The sequence below is a fragment of the Salvelinus fontinalis genome, chromosome 6 (genome assembly GCF_029448725.1).
Source record: "Salvelinus fontinalis isolate EN_2023a chromosome 6, ASM2944872v1, whole genome shotgun sequence".
Lineage (NCBI taxonomy): Eukaryota > Metazoa > Chordata > Actinopteri > Salmoniformes > Salmonidae > Salvelinus > Salvelinus fontinalis.
This window is the reverse complement of record NC_074670.1, coordinates 61,003,602-61,020,689: the sequence shown is the minus strand read 5'-3', so window position 1 is coordinate 61,020,689 and position 17,088 is coordinate 61,003,602. Positions and strand designations below refer to the sequence as shown.

At 42.0% G+C, this 17,088-nt stretch overlaps 1 protein-coding gene across 1 annotated transcript; it reads left to right on the top strand.

Annotated features, from left to right (window-relative positions):
- Nucleotides 1-1,046: 1,046 nt before the first annotated feature.
- qdpra (quinoid dihydropteridine reductase a) lies at nt 1,047-15,456 on the top strand. The gene is made up of 7 exons (XM_055927332.1): nt 1,047-1,219; nt 1,605-1,697; nt 1,842-1,938; nt 2,299-2,439; nt 9,050-9,158; nt 10,728-10,811; nt 12,048-15,456. Exons 1-7 carry the CDS (start codon nt 1,136-1,138, stop codon nt 12,148-12,150), a joined length of 711 nt encoding a protein of 236 aa, XP_055783307.1. The 5' UTR covers nt 1,047-1,135; the 3' UTR covers nt 12,151-15,456.
- Nucleotides 15,457-17,088: the final 1,632 nt, after the last annotated feature.

Sequence of the window (17,088 nt, the reverse complement as noted above, 5' to 3'; positions counted from 1 at the left end):
CTATCAGTGTGCAATTAGAAATCTAGCCTGATATGTTTGACTGCGAGTGAAAGCCCAGGGCATGAAAATGATTTGATGATATCTCCATAAGCTGTGTTGCTGTGACAGATTCAGACATGCTGTACTCAGGATGACTAGGATGTACTCCCACAGGCCAGGCTGCTGTCATAACATGTGGCTGTCTCACTGCTGCTGTATCCAAATCCTGTACTTTTTATTTTATCTTATCTGAATACATGAGTATGCACATAATTTGTGTGAGTGTATGTGTGTGTGTTTTTTGTGTGTGTTTAACTATCCTTGTGTGTAACAGAAGTCCTCACAAGGATAGTAAAACAACAAAAATTCAGACAATTTTGCTGGTCGCCACAAGGGGAAATTATATTTTAGGAGGATACAGACAGCTGAAGAGGCATGCTTTTTACATAAAAGTAAGCATAATGATTATGACTCTAGAAAAAGCTGGTTCAGGTGTTTCAAAAATGCTAAATTATCCAACACATTTTGCCATGGGGCAGAGAGAAGATTTTTCAATGATATAACTCATTTCATGCAATTCTACTCATTTTGCCATGGGGCAGTGAGAAAAATGCGCAGTTTACAACTAATTTCCTGCAATTCTACACATTTACCATAATATGATATCTGAGTGAGAGTGACTAACAAAATCAATGGGGGCCCTGGTTGGTAATTCGACCATGATTACTACACGTTTAGATAGCTGGCTGCTAAACTAACTGTTAGCTACATGGGCTAATTGAGTGACTGTCAGTGACTGACATAACAAGAGAAAAACTGCTGTTGCACAACCAAATTGAGAAATTGTGCCTTGTGTATTCTAACTCTCAACAGTAAGTTGAGACCTTGACTGAGTTCAAAATGTATGCAGACCGCGGCCTGCTATTTGCCATCCATGGTGTAGGCTAACCTATGCACTGAAAATGTTATAATAGCTTACGCATTTTTACATAGAACACTATTGAACTAAGGTCTGCCTCTGATGTGCTGTGTGTGTCTGTTTAAATATTGGGGGTGGGTGTATCTCTCACTCTCTCTCTCTCGCTTTCTCTAGGGTAGCTGTCGTGTAATGTTAGTGAAATAGTCATCATTGCTTGAAGCGCATAGTAAAGAAAGCATGGCTGCCAGTCGGGTACTCGTATACGGAGGAAAAGGTGCACTGGGTAGCAAAATTGTTCAGCACTTCAAATCTAAAGGATGGGTGAGTGCTATACGTGTTTTTTTTCATATAGAATACAATTACGAAAGGATTGTGAGCTGTTGCTTGCCCCAGTGTCTATTATATTTTCAATAACCACTTGTTGAGTAGACCTAGGCCTAGCCCTAGATGCTATGGTAAGAAGCAAGGGAAAAGTAATTAAACCATTGAAATTGTCATCATCAATTGTCATTATCAAGACGTTTTAACGATGCCAGCCCAGAGCTATCGGAAAGCATATAATCAGTCGTTATAATTTACTGAGCCTACTTTTGGATTGCATGAGGAATAAATAGCCGACGTTGAAGGATAGTTCGATTTCATCATCCTATTTTCCAAAGAATGCAAATGTTTCATGCTCTGTTGTTCTTTCTTTCTTTTCCAATAGTGGGTAGCCAGCATCGATATCGTTGCCAGTGAGGAGGCAAACGCGAACGTGCTGGTGAAGTTGTCCGAGTCATTTACTGAGCAAGGAGGACAGGTAGGAGGAGCGTTCACCTGCTCCCTCTGTGATGTTGACAGTTATGGCTTTTTGAACACTCCGTTGATTTGCAAAACGCTGGATAATTACCGTAAAGCACCCATATTCTAGCCCGTTGTAATAGACTGTTATCTCTTGCTGCAGGTGACAGCAGATGTGGCCCAGTTGCTAGGGGACCAGAAAGTGGATGCCATCTTGTGTGTGGCAGGCGGATGGGCTGGAGGAAATTGCAGCTCCAAAGGTTCAAGAGTGTTTCACTGAGATATTATCAGTTCATTTTGAACACATACTGTGATATGAATGCCAGGTCCCTTGTGGCTCAGTTGGTACAACTCCAGTGTTGTGTGTTTGATTCCCACGGGGGACCAGTACAAACATAATATGAAAATGTATGCACTCACTACTGTAAGTCGATCTGGATAAGAGCATCTGCTAAAATGTAAATATCTCCATTTAAACCCCTTTCAAACCAATTTCCCCATAGGCTGAATTCTCATCTGGCATTCAATAGGGATGTTTGTTCGTTCCATTTAATTACATGGTTCATTCAATGTTGCACTGTTGTTCGTCAAACATCTTCTCTTATGTATGTTGTTTTTAGACCTGTACAAAAACACAGACATGATGTGGAAGCAGAGTGTGTGGACCTCTACCATATCTAGCCATCTGGCTGCTGTGCACCTGAAGCAGGGTGGACTACTGACTCTGGCTGGGGCTAAAGCATCACTGGGTGGCACTAGTGGTAAGACGCCACTTACCTCTACTCTACTGGTACTCTATTCTACTGGGGTTCTATTCTACTGGTATTCTATTTGATTCTACTGGCATTTTATATTTATTCTTTGGTTAAGGGTTTATTTTTAAGGTTAGGGTTCGGCATTAGGGTTACCAGTGTGGTTAAGGTTAGGGTTAAGGTTAAGGTTAGGTTTAAAATCAGATTGTATGACTATGTGGCTGTGGCTGTGCCAGCTAGTGACCACTCTGCAGAGCTCCCTCCAGTACATCTCAATAAATGGCAACCGGCTGTTCTTTTCTCCTGTAATGTTGTTCATGCTGACCCTGTTTGACTGTGCCTCTGTTCTGACCACCGTTTCATTACAACTTTTATGTTTAAGGGTGCCTGTCGTCACGATAGCAGCTTACATCATCAAACTATTTGTAAAACAAGGAACCCATGAAATACAAAAAAAGACTGATATATAGTAGAAATGAAAATATGAGTAACATGTTGAATATGATATGTATTTTAATGAGGAGAGAAATTGTTACTACTATGGTTTTTCACACAATGCTCTCCGGTATTTTACACCTGACCCTATATGCATGTGATGTTACCTATAGGACCCAACACCCATGCCATTCCCTGTGTGGTGTAACCCATGTGATGGTCCTGAGAACAATATAAATCCTGACACTAGGGCACCTAAAATCCCTGATCAGCAGTTGGTATAAAGCCCCCACTCTCATTGGCTGTTAGGTTGGGGAAGAGAATGAGTCAGCAGAAGTGTAGACATGGTTAGAGTGTGTTATGCTGTTCTCCCATTGAATGTAGCTTACTGTAGAAACTAGTGCTACACTAGACACAGGCCAGGAAATTGTAGGGATTTCCCTCACAGGCTTGGTTTAGATTACTTTTTTGACAGTGGTATGTCTAATATTTTTGGGGGGTGTTTCCTATAGTTTAACTCTCACTTGTGTGGGTTTTTTTCGCCATAAAATATGAATAAGGTTTTGATATTGAAGAAAGTATGTCTGTATTTATTTGAATGAAAAAAGGATCTACAGTATTTACCCTGTTTTACAAAGTCTATGCTATAACCCACAAGATTTACAGATTTTCATGTTAAATTCATGTCAAGTAACGCTCAGAGCTTCCTTGTGGCAGAAGTGTGTGAGTCTTAGAAATACATCTTTAATATGACCATTAAAAGGTACTGCAAGTGCGTCGATTGCCTTATGCCTATTCAATTGATCAAATGTATTTATAAAGCCCTTTTTACATCAGCAGAAATCACAAAGTACTTATACAGAAACACAGCATAAAACAGCAAAAAGCAAGCAATGCAGATGTAGAAGCACGGTGGCTATTAAAAACTACCTAGAAAGGCAGGAACCTAGGAAGAAACCTAGAGAGGAACCAGGCTCTGAGAGGTGGCCAGTCCTCTTCTGGCTGTGCCCAGTGGAGATTAAGAGTACATGGCCATTAAGGACATATCATTCTTCAAGACATTCAAATATTCATAGATGACCAGCAGGGTCAAATAGTAATCACAGTGGTTATAGGTCAGTACCTCAGGAGAAAATGTCAGTTGGCTTATCATAGCCTAGCATTCAGAGGTTGTTACAGCAGGTGCGGTAGAGAGAGAGAGGGTCGAAACAACAGGTCAGGGTTCCATAGACGCAAGCAGAACAGCAGAAACTGGAACAGTAGCTCGACCAGGTGGACTGGGGACAGCGACAGCCAGGAGTCATCAGAGATGGGAGATGGGATAATTAGAGGGAGCATACTTAAGATTGAACAGGACACCAGATAAGACAGGAGAATTACACCAGATAGGACAGACTGACCCTAGCCCGCCGGAACAAGGGTTATTGCGGCATAGATACCGGAGGCTGAGACGGGGGGGGTCGGGGAACACTCTGGCCCTGTCCGACGATATCCCCGGACAGGGCCAACCAGGCAGGATATAACCCCACCCACTTTGCCAAAGCACAGCCCTCACACTACCAGAGGGATATCAACTAACCACCAACTTAGTACCCTGAGACAGGGCCGAGTATAGCCCATGAAGATCTCCCCCACCGCACGAGTCCGAAGGGTCTCAAAACCAGACAGGAAGGTCACATCAGTCAAGTCGAGTATAGCGAAAAAAGCCTGGCACGACGTGACGCACCCCTCCTAGGGACGGCATGGGGGTGCACTAGCAAGCCTGTGACTTATCCCCTGTAATAGGGTCCGAGGCAGAGAATCCCTGTCGAGAGAGGGGAGCCGGTCAAGCAGAGACAGCAAGGGGGGTTCGTCACTCCAGTGCCTTGCCTTTCATCTTTGCACCCCTGGGACAGACTACACTCAATCATAGGACCTACTGAAGAGATGAGTCTTCAGTAAAGACTTCTTATGGCTGCAATCCCGGTGACGGGATGATATGACAACAGCCAGTGAAAGTGCAAGGCGCCAAATTCAAAACAACAGAAATCTCATAATTAAAATTCCTCAGACATACATGTGTCTTATACCATTTTAAAAGGTAATCTTGTTGTTAATCCCACCAAAGTGTCCGATTTCAAATATGCTTTTCAGCGAAAGCACTACAAACGATTATGTTAGGTCACACCAAACCACAATAAGCACAGCCATTTTTCCAGCGAAAGATAGCAGTCACAAAAAGCAGAAATATAGCTAAAATGAATCACTAACCTTTGATGATCTTCATCAGATGACACTCATAGGACTTCATGTTACACAATACATGCATGTTTTGTTTGATAAAGTTCATATTTATATTTAAAAAATCAGAGTTTACATTGGCGCGTTACATTCACTAGTTCCAAAAACATCCAGTGATAGTGCATAGCCACATCGTTTCAACAGAAATACTCATCATAAATGTAGATGTTAATACAAGTTATACACATGGAATTATAGATATATCTCTCCTTAATGCAACCGCTGTGTCAGATTTCAAAAAAACTTTACGGAAAAAGCAAACCATGCAATAATCTGAGACGGAGCTCAGAACAAGAGTCAAATTAGCCGCCATGTTGGAGTCAACAGAAACCAGAAATTGCATGATAAATATTCCCTTACCTTTGATGATCTTCATCACAATGCACTCCCAGGAATCCCAGGTACACAATAAATGCTTGATTTGTTCGATAATGTCCGTTATTTATGTCCAATTAGCTACTTTGGTTAGCGCGTTTGGTAAACAATTCCAAAGTCACAAAGCGCGCTCACTAAAACGTGACGAAATGTCCAAAAGTTCCGTAACAGTCAGTAGAAACATGCCAAACGATGTATTGAATCAATCTTTAGAATGTTGTTAACATACATCTTGAATAACGTTCCAACCTGAGAATTACATAGACTTCAGTTGAGCGATGGAACGGAGCTGCCTCTCACGTGAACGCACGTCGTCAAAGCGTGGTCACCGCATGGCAGTGGTTACTCATTCCTGTCTCCTTCGGCCCCCCTTCACAGTAGAGTCATCAGACAAAGTTCTATTGACTGTTGACATCTAGTGGGAGCCGTAGGAAGTTAAAACTCATCCATATCTCGCTGTAATTTCAATGGGAGCTTGGTTGAAAATCTACCAGCCTCAGAAAAAATCCAAACAGGAAGTGGAACTTCTCAGGTTTTTGCCTGCCATATGAGTTCTGTTATACTCACAGACATAATTCAAACAGTTTTAGAAACTTCAGAGTGTTTTCTATCCAATACTACCAATAATATGCATATATTAGCAACTATGACTGAGGAGCAGGCCGTTTACTCTGGGCACCTCTGTGCACCTTTAATCCATGCTACTCAATACTGCCCCTGCAGCCATAAGCAGTTAAAGGTTGAGACCGAGTCTGCATCTCTCACATGGATCGGCAGACCATTCCATAAAAATGTAGCTTTGTAGGAGACAGCCCTGTCTCCAGCTGTTTTCTTAGAAATTCTAGGAACAATAAGGAGGCCTGCATCTTGTGACCGTAGTGTACATGTAGGCATGTCCGGCAGGACCAAATCGGAGAGATAAGTAGGAGCAAGTCCTTGTAATGCTTTGTAGGTCAGCCGTAAAACCTTGAAATCAGCCCTAGCCTTAACAAGAAGCCAGAGGCTAGCACTCGAGTAATATGATCAAATGTTTTGTTTCTAGTCAATATTCTAGCAGCTGTATTTAGCACTAGTGCTTTATCCGGGTAGCTGGAGAGTAGAGCATTGCAGTAGTCTAATCTTGAAGTGACAAAAGTATGGATTAGTTGTTCTGCATATTTTTTGGACCAAAAGTTTCAGATGTATTTAATGTTATGAAGATGGGGAAAAAAGCTGCTCTTGAAGTATTTATGATATCATAATACAAATTGTCTGTATAACTGACAAAAACAAGACATTGGAAGATAGTAGTAGTGCTTAAAGATTGGATGTGTTCAGGGGTTATTTGTGCTTATATCTTTAGCTTAATATTAGCTTTAATACTTAAGAGCTTACTGGCTAATAGTGTGTCTGATCTAAAGACATTCTCAACCAGCTTTACTGAGTTCTCTATGGTGAAATACTGCCTTTTGGGTAGTTTGGTGTCCAGTGGTGTCTTAGGGACAGCTGGTCTTGCCAATGGTGTCTTAAGGACAGCTGGTCTTGCCAGTGGTGTCTTAGCAACAACTGGTCTTGCAAAGCCAGATGCACACATTGTGGACTTAAAGATTTGGGGTTAAAGACTAAGGCTTGTTAACCATGTGTGCACCCTATGACCCTAACCCTTGAACTTGGATGTAAAAGTCAGGTTGAACTGTCAAATAACATTGATTTAACTCTTGGGGGATTCAGCACGCTAGTCTGTTAATGCTCGGTGGGGAAATAGATTCTGAAGGCATTTCCAATAAACCATCTTACGTTAGCAATTTGGAGTGCATCTACTGTATGTATAAAAAAAAAATACAACTGAAACTCTCCCCTCAAAGACTATGTGTTCCATTGAGAAATAGGTTAAATTTCTTCAGTTTAGTATCTTGAAGATAAAATGTAATTGAATGAAAAAGAGCTTACTCTCCACCTCTTTCTTTCATTGGGCCATTTTTCCAAGGTAGCTGTGGCATGCCTCTGCCATTTCTTTCAAAAAGTGTTGGAAAATGCTGCTTATTCTTTCCAGATGCTACTGTATGAACACAAACATTGATGGGAAATCAAAAGCATGTCTGTGAAACAAGCAGTCATCTCTCAATACTGCCATGGGCAAAGTTTGGGAACCAAAAGCACCCAGAGTATTTGTCCATAGTATATAAACAGGAAGTTATAAATGTGTAGTGAATGTATGTTGAGTTCAAAATATACTGTTTGTAATATCACATACAGTGACAGTCAAAAGTTTGGACACCTACTCATTCCAGGGTATTTAAAAAAAAATCAAAACTATGAAATAACACATATGGAATCATGTAGTGACCAAAAAAGTGTTCAACAAATTAAAATATATTTTATATTTGAAATTCTTCAAAGTAGCCACCCTTTGCCTTGATGACAGCTTTGCACACTCTTGGCATGTCTTCACTATTATTCTACAATGTAGAAAATAATAAAAATAAAGAAAAACCCTTGAATGAGTAGGTGTGTCCAAACTTTTGACTGGTACTGTATATCAAATCAAATTGTATTTGTCACATTCGCCGAATACAACAGGTGTGGACCTTACAGTGAAATGCTTACTTACTAGCCCTTAACCAACAATGCAGTTTTAAGAAAAATAAGTGGAAAGTAAAAAAATAGATCATTAAAGAGCAGCAGTAAAATAACAGTGGCCTACCACTGTTGTGTTGTTGGAAAACTGAATGATGGTGTTGGAGTCGTGCCTGGCCATGCAGTCATGAGTGAACAGGGAGTACAGGAGGGGACTGAGCACGCACCCGTGAAGGGCCCTCGTGTTGAGGATCAGTGTGGCAGTTGTGTTGTTACCTACCCTCACCACCTGGGGGCGGCATGTCAGGAAGTCCAGGATCCAGTTGCAGAGGGAGGTGTTTAGTCCCAGGGTCCTTAGGTTAGTGATGAGCTTTGAGGGCACTATGGTGTTGAACGCTGAGCTGTAGCAATGAATAGCATTCTCACATAGGGGTTCCATAAGGGCAGTGTGGAGTGCAGTAGAGATTGCATCATCTGTGTATCTGTTGGGGCGGTATGCAAATTGATTTGGGTCTAGGGTTGCTTGGATGATGGTGTTGATGTGAGCCATGACCAGCCTTTCAAAGCACTTCGTGGCTACAGACGTGAGTGCCACGGGTTGGTAGTCATTTAGGCAGGTTACCTTAGTGTTTTTGGGCACACGGACTCTGCTTGAAACATGTTGGTATTACAGACTCAGTCAGGCACAGGTTCAGTGTTGCTTGCCTCGAAGCAAACAAAGTTATTTAGCTCGTCTGGTAGGCTCGTGTCATTGTGCAGCTCGTGGCTGTGCTTCCCTTTGTAGTTTGTAATAGTTTGCAAGCCCTACCACATCCGACAATCATCAAATTACTTTGTAACTCTAGAATTGTGTATATTTCCATGTCCCTTGTTATTATGGTAAGATTTATTGGTGTTTATCTGATTTTATCCAACCATCTCTCCTATTTCACTGTCCCTCTTTCCATCCCTCCGTCTTTCTTTCTCTCCTCAGGCATGGTGGGCTATGGCATGGCCAAGTCAGCAGTCCACCAGCTCTGTCAGAGTTTAGCAGGAGAAAACAGTGGGATGCCCCCTGGAGCTGTGGCAGTTGCCATACTACCGTGAGTAGCCTAGCAGTTAAGAGCGTTGGGCCAGTAACCGACAGGTCTCTGGTTCAAATCCCTGAGCCAACTAGTTGAAAAATCTGTTGATGTACCCTTGAGCAAGGCACTTAACCTTAATTGCTCTTGTAAGTTGCTCTGCCTAAAGAGTGTCTGCTAAATGAATAAATTGTGAGGTATCTTGTTGTTTTTATTACAGTTAATCAATTACTTATATAAGAGATAGGAGAAACCTGCCTAAGATACCATTTGTTATTATTACAGTTTATAACCTGCCAAAGATACCATTTGTTATTTTTACAGTTTATTACTTACTAATTATGAATAGGAATAGGAAAAACCTGCACTCATTGGAAATAGTCGTTAGGAATTTAATTTATTTGCAACAGTGGAGGTCAAAGGTTACATTACGAATATATTACATGTATTCACCTCATGAGCAGCTATCTGTATACATCGTTTCATTGATTTACAAATGGATGTAATGCACGTTTTTGCACTGTCAGCATGAGAAGCCTGTATCTGAGTTTTGTAGTCAATATTCTCAGTTCTCTGTTATGGTATATTCTAATTGCATAAGTTGGACTGAGACCACCTGCCAGGCTACTATTAGCTGTCACATAGCTGTCACATATGGTTAGCATTACCCCCATGACTAGCAATTCTTCTGCACTACCAATACGAATAGGAGGGTTGCTTTATTCACTGTAACTGTGCACAAAAGACTGTAGACTGCATCTGTTCTCATTCAAAAGACTGTAGACTGCATCTGTGCTCATTCAAAAGACTGTAGACTGCATCTGTTCTCATTCAAAAGACTGTAGACTGCATCTGTGCTCATTCAAAAGACTGTAGACTGCATCTGTGCTCATTCAAAAGACTGTAGACTGCATCTGTGCTCATTCAAAAGACTGTAGACTGCATCTGTGCACATTCAAAAGACTGTAGGCTGCATCTGTGCACATTCAAAAGACTGTAGACTGCATCTGTGCTCATTCAAGACTGTAGACTGCATCTGTACACATTCAAAAGACTGTAGACTGCATCTGTGCTCATTCAAAAGACTGTAGACTGCATCTGTGCTCATTCAAAAGACTGTAGACTGCATCTGTGCTCATTCAAAAGACTGTAGACTGCATCTGTGCTCATTCAAAAGACTGTAGACTGCATCTGTGCTCATTCAAAAGACTGTAGACTGCATCTGTGCTCATTCAAAAGACTGTAGACTGCATCTGTGCTCATTCAAAAGACTATAGACTGCATCTGTGCACATTCAAAAGACTGGAGACTCCAACTGTGCACATTCAAACATACAACTAATACAACTGAAATGTAAAATCATATTCCAATATATGCAAGTATTTAGGTATCAATTATAATGCTCATCTCAAAATATAACAGTGAAAGGCCTTCATCAGATCTTTACACTTTAGCTTTACTGTTGTATTTGAGTCTGTTGACAAGGAGTTTACATGGGCCTGTTACAATCAGTCCAGGACCAGAGCTTCAGGCCTCAGGTCGTCAGTTCCTACCACCGCCAGAACATTGTCATGTGACTTGATTACTCAGGGTAACCTTGGATACTCCAATGAACAGGAAGTTCATGCCTGATGCAGACTTTGGTTCCTGGACACCACTGGAGTACATTGCAGAGTGAGTGTGATATGGTGGATGATGGGTTGTTTTCATTACTGTATGTTTTTACTGATCATTTAGTTAATCTTGAGATTTAAAATTATATGTATATTTATGCTGGAAGACCATCATTAAATGTAATTATTCTAAAGGTTTAGAACATACAGATGTATACCTTTTGTTCAACGTATGACCATAATTATAGACAATCTTTTTTGTATACCAGTATTTCACCAGAAGATGGCAATGCTGTCACTTGGCCTGGGAAAATGGCCTACACAATTGTATTGCAGTATTACTTGTTAAAATCTTGCCAAAAGATATTTAGAGCCAAATGTCTGGTTTGAATAATGCTGTAATGTGATCAAAAGGTTAATTTGATGGACATATCAATCAACTAATTATAATCTTACATTCCTTCAATAGTCTTGACTGGATATAGTCTTGGCATCTATTACTTGGATACTCTTTACAGGATTTACCCAAATTTGTTGTAAATGCAATGTTAACTATGTACTGTTACTAACACACCAAACTAGTGTATGGAGCCCCTAACCTAGTGTATGGAGCCCCTAACCTAGTGTATGGAGCCCCTAACCTAGTGTATGGAGCCCCTAACCTAGTGTATGGAGCCCCTAACCTAGTGTATGGAGCCCCTAAACTAGTGTATGGAGCCCCTAAAGTTTGTGTTCCTCTTTTCATGTTAGACACAGAGCACATAGTCTCCAGTCTCTCCTCTGTACACGGTAGAGATTAGATGGGATTTGATCCAGTTTTATAATCCCAGAAGGGTTGGACAACATTAACCCTGCAGATTACCAGTAGAAACAGAAGAGGTTCTGAGAGTATAAGTAGAAGCAATGGGAGGGGAATTTAAATGAGCACTTTGATTCAGTTCATCTGCTTATCAAATGTCCATTTGGTGGACTGGTGTAGAATGTTGACTTTGAATTGTGAATAAGCAATCTCATGATATAGTTGCTGTTGAAACAGGCAATTGGCTAAAAACATAAATCAAATCACACTAAGAAGCACAGAGGTATAAAATACATAAAAACCATCAATATTGTGGCCTTTTTTATAGAAAACAACTTAATCTCATCCAGCGCTTAATTAAATAGTGGACTCTCTTATATCATATACTGTAAGCCAACCATGTTTCACTTGTACTCACTTACAAGTAGTAACTGCTAGCACCCATAGTCTAGCCATTTCATAGTCTCATTCTCTTACTTTTCTTATTTTTCTGTCTAGAACTTTCTTCAGTTGGGCCACCGGTGCGGATCGTCCAGCATCGGGCAGTCTGATGCAGCTCACCACCACCGGAGGCAAGACACAGGCCCTACCCACACAATAAGACACATTTCCTACCCACATAATAAGACACAGGCCCTACCCACACAATAAGACACATTTCCTAACCACATAATAAGACACAGGCCCTACCCACACAATAACACACATTTCCTACCCACATAATAAGACACAGGCCCTACCCACACAATAAGACACAGGCCCTACCCACACAATAAGACACAGGCCCTACCCACACAATAAGACACAGGCCCTACCCACACAATAAGAAACATTTCCTACCCACACAATAAGACACAGGTCCTATCCACACAATAAGACACAGGCCCTACCCACACAATAAGACACAGGCCCTACCCACACAATAAGACACAGGCCCTACCCACACAATAAGACACAGGCCCTACCCACACAATAAGACACAGGCCCTACCCACAAAATAGAGGAGGGAGAAGTGGAGAGGGAGGGGAAAGAGAGAGAGAGAAGAATGAAATTAGTCAATGAGAAAGAAGACTGAAGGATGAGATACGCTACATTACCAAAAGTATGTGGACACCTGCTTATCATCTCATTCCAAAATTGTGGGCATTAATATGGAGTTGGTCCACCCATTGCTGCTATAACAGCCTCCATTCATCTGGGAAGGCTTTCCACTAGATGTTGGAACATTGCTGCGGGGACTTGCTTCCATTCAGCCACAAGAGCATTAGTGACGTCGGCACTGATGTTGGGTGATTAGGCCTGGCTCACAGTCGGCATTCCAATTCATCCCAAAGGTCTTCGATGGGGTTGAGGTCAGGGCTCTGTGCAGGCCAGTCAAGTTCTTCCACACCTTTGTACAAGGGGCTTTGTCATGCTGAAACAGGAAAGGGCCTTCCCCAAACTGTTGCCACAATGTTGGAAGCACAGAATCGTCTAGAATGTCATTGTATGCTGTAGCAATAAGATTTCCCTTCACTGGAACTAAGGGGCCTAGCCCGAACCATGAAAAACAGCCCCAGACCAATTATTCATTCAAATCAAATCAAATTGATTTATATAGCCCTTCTTACATCAGCTGATATATCAAAGTGCTGTACAGAAACCCAGCCTAAAACCCCAACAGCAAGCAATGCAGGTGTAGAAGCACGGTCGCTAGGAAAAACTCCCTAGAAAGGCCAAAACCTAGGAAGAAACCTAGAGAGGAACCAGGCTATGAGGGGTGGCCAGTCCTCTTCTGGCTGTGCCGAGATAATAACAGAACATGGCCAAGATGTTCATAAATTACCAGCATGGTCAAATAATAATAATCACAGTAGTTGTCGAGGGTGCAACAAGTTAGCACCTCAGGAGTAAATGTCAGTTGGCTTTTCATAGCCAATCATTGAGAGTATCTCTACTGCTCCTGCTGTCTCTAGAGAGTTGAAAACAGCAGGTCTGGGACAGGTAGCACGTCCGGTGAACAGGTCAGGTTTCCATAGCCGCAGGCAGAACAGTTGAAACTGGAGCAGCAGCACGGCCAGGTGGACTGGGGACAGCAATGACCATTCACCACCAAACTTTACAGTTGGCACAATGCATTCGTTCAGGTAACGTTCTCCTGTCATCCGCCAAACCCAGATGCGTCCATCGGACTGCAAGATGGTTAACCTTTGGGTGGTTAACCAACAAGTGGCATCAATAAGGGATCATAGCATTCACCTAGATTCACCTGATCAGTTTATGTCATGGGAAGAGCAGGTGTTCTTAATGTTTTGTACACTCAGTGTATATCTCTGTATTATGTGTGGGAATACTTTGGAACAGATTTCCAAAATTACAATCACTTGGAGCTGATTTGCTGGTGTTTTTAGAGTATTTCATGTCCAACAATAATTAAAACAATATACACTGCTCAAAAAAATAAAGGGAACACTTAAACAACACAATGTAACTCCAAGTCAATCACACTTCTGTGAAATCAAACTGTCCAATTAGGAAGCAACACTGATTGACAATAAATTTCACATGCTGTTGTGCAAATGGAATAGACAAAAGGTGGAAATTATAGGCAATTAGCAAGACACCCCCAAAAAAGGAGTGATTCTGCAGGTGGTGACCACAGACCACTTCTCAGTTCCTATGCTTCCTGGCTGATGTTTTGGTCACTTTTGAATGCTGGCGGTGCTCTCACTCTAGTGGTAGCATGAGACGGAGTCTACAACCCACACAAGTGGCTCAGGTAGTGCAGTTCATCCAGGATGGCACATCAATGCGAGCTGTGTCAAAAAGGTTTGCTGTGTCTGTCAGCGTAGTGTCCAGAGCATGGAGGCGCTACCAGGAGACAGGCCAGTACATCAGGAGACGTGGAGGAGGCCGTAGGAGGGCAACAACCCAGCAGCAGGACCGCTACCTCCGCCTTTGTGCAAGGAGGTGCACTGCCAGAGCCCTGCAAAATGACCTCCAGCAGGGTGGTGCATGTGTGCATGTGTCTGCTCAAACGGTCAGAAACAGACTCCATGAGGGTGGGATGAGGGCCCGACGTCCACAGGTGGGGGTTGTGCTTACAGCCCAGCACCGTGCAGGACGTTTGGCATTTGCCAGAGAACACCAAGATTGGCAAATTCGCCACTGGCGCTCTGTGCTCTTCACAGATGAAAGCAGGTTCACACTGAGCACATGAGCACATGTGACAGACGTGACAGAGTCTGGAGACGCCGTGGAGAACGTTCTGCTGCCTGCAACATCCTCCAGCATGACCGGTTTGGCGGTGGGTCAGTCATGGTTTGGGGTGGCATTTCTTTGTGGGGCCGCACAGCCCTCCATGTGCTCACCAGAGGTAGCCTGACTGCCATTAGGTACCGAGATGAGATCCTCAGACCCCTTGTGAGACCATATGCTGACAAATGCACATTTGTGGCCTGCTGGAGGTCATTTTGCAGGGCTCTGGCAGTGCACCTCCTTGCACAAAGGCGGAGGTAGCGGTCCTGCTGCTGGGTTGTTGGAGAGAGGGGAAGGTAGGAGAGCGGGGAGGGGAAGGAAAATATGCCCACACTACCATCTTGTGGTAGAATGAATCAGTTGCAAAGGAAACATGAACCTCAAGTACATTTACTTATTTTGAACTATTTTAGTTAGATTCAGTTTGAGATTGATGAAAATGAAGTAAGCCGCTGTCTTAATGTCAAACGTACAATACATTTCAGTAGATTTGCCGTACTCTGTGTCTTGTGTCGAGTGTACTCAATATGCGTGTGAATTGTTGGTTGAAGATGTACTGTACTGTCTAAGTACTATTATCAGTATCTCATAACAATTTTCTTTTATTTTGTGCTGTTTGATGTGGTTTTACCTCTGTCTCAATTTGAATAAAAATCCACATTAATAACAATCTGATTTCATAATTTGTGAGAAACAATCAAAGCACTACAGCATCACTCGGGCTCCTGAGTGGCACAGCGGTCTAAGGCACTGAATCTCAGTGTTAGAAGCATCACTACAGACCCTGGTTTGATTCCAGGCTGTATCACAACCGGCTGTGATTGGGAGTCCCATATGGCAGCGCACAATTGGCCCAGTGTCGTTCCGGGTTAGGGTTTGGCCGGTGTAGGCCGTCATTGTAAATAAGAATTTGTTCTTAACTAACTGACTTGCCTAGTAATAAAAATCACCATCACCTTGAATTAAATACAGATCTGCTGAAAACTTTTATAGAGAATAAACACATTTTGGGGATGAGGGATTTGTAGCAGTTCCACCAGATCCAGATCCCTGCCCATCTCCCCCTCATCCACAATAATATTGTATTTCATTGAACTTCACTGGTCATAATTAGATGTATTCGCCTACCATTAAAGACATACTATTTTGAATGGGGTTGGAGACCAGTTAAATTATTTACCTGCCTTGACTTGATCTAGCGCACTCATGGTCATTTCCAGTGACATACTGTAGCCTTCCCCACCAGGTGGTGCTCCTAGATAACACCTCAATTCACCAGTCAAATGTGACCGACCACCTCGATTCGGTCTTGTGTAGCAAAATTTGAAATGGGTTTTTTACTTTGGATAAAAGTAGAGACTCAGAGCTACAAAATTGTATATCATACACTCCAGTTGAGGAACAATGTGAAAGTAATTCTGCTTTGAAAGTAGATAAACTTCTAACCCCACTTTTGAGAAAATTACCCTTGAATGATTTTGTACACCTACTGGAGAGCTCTTCTTTATCTACACCTATTCAGCATCGATCACACACTCTTAAGCCTTAGCCCCACCCGTCTCTTTAAGGATTCACATGTGAGGCCATGAGCTGAACAGGTGTAAGGTAGTGTACTAAACAAGCAAAGATTTCAAGACTAAAAGTGGTAAAAGTAGTAGCCTACAATAAGGAAAAACTCCAGGTAAAAATACACTTTATCTAGTCCTTGGCCTATATCCTAATCTGACTTTGGTGCAGGTCATGTTGTTCTTCACATTACCTTATCTGGTAAACACAGACTATATAAATTAAAATCAAAGTTTATTTGCCCCATGCACAGGATACAGAAGGTGTAAACGGTACAATGAAATGCTTACTTGCATATTTGCTTAGTAGCAAAATAGAAAATAGAAAGAGTCCAGGTAAATATATTTATAAATATTTTCTAATTATTAGATGATGCTCACCCAGAGACACACTTGTCTAAATTGATTGGTCATGTGAAGGAAATGATATAACCATCCCCCAACCACATCTAGCTAAGTGGATGGGTCGCTATTGTCTAGACATGTACACATGTTCATGAAATACAATAGATGGCCGTAATCACCCCCAGACACACCTGGCTAACTTGATGGGTCATGTAATCATCTGGCGAAGTGGAGTCTTTTGTATAGACATGTAACTAGCTAGCTAGCTAAACAATGAACCATAATCCCAACCCATACTACTAGTAATACAAACTGATTGTCATAGCTAGCCATCATGCATGAAATGCTGTAGTATGAATGTGCAGGTAGATAAAGCTAACCAACTAGGTTCA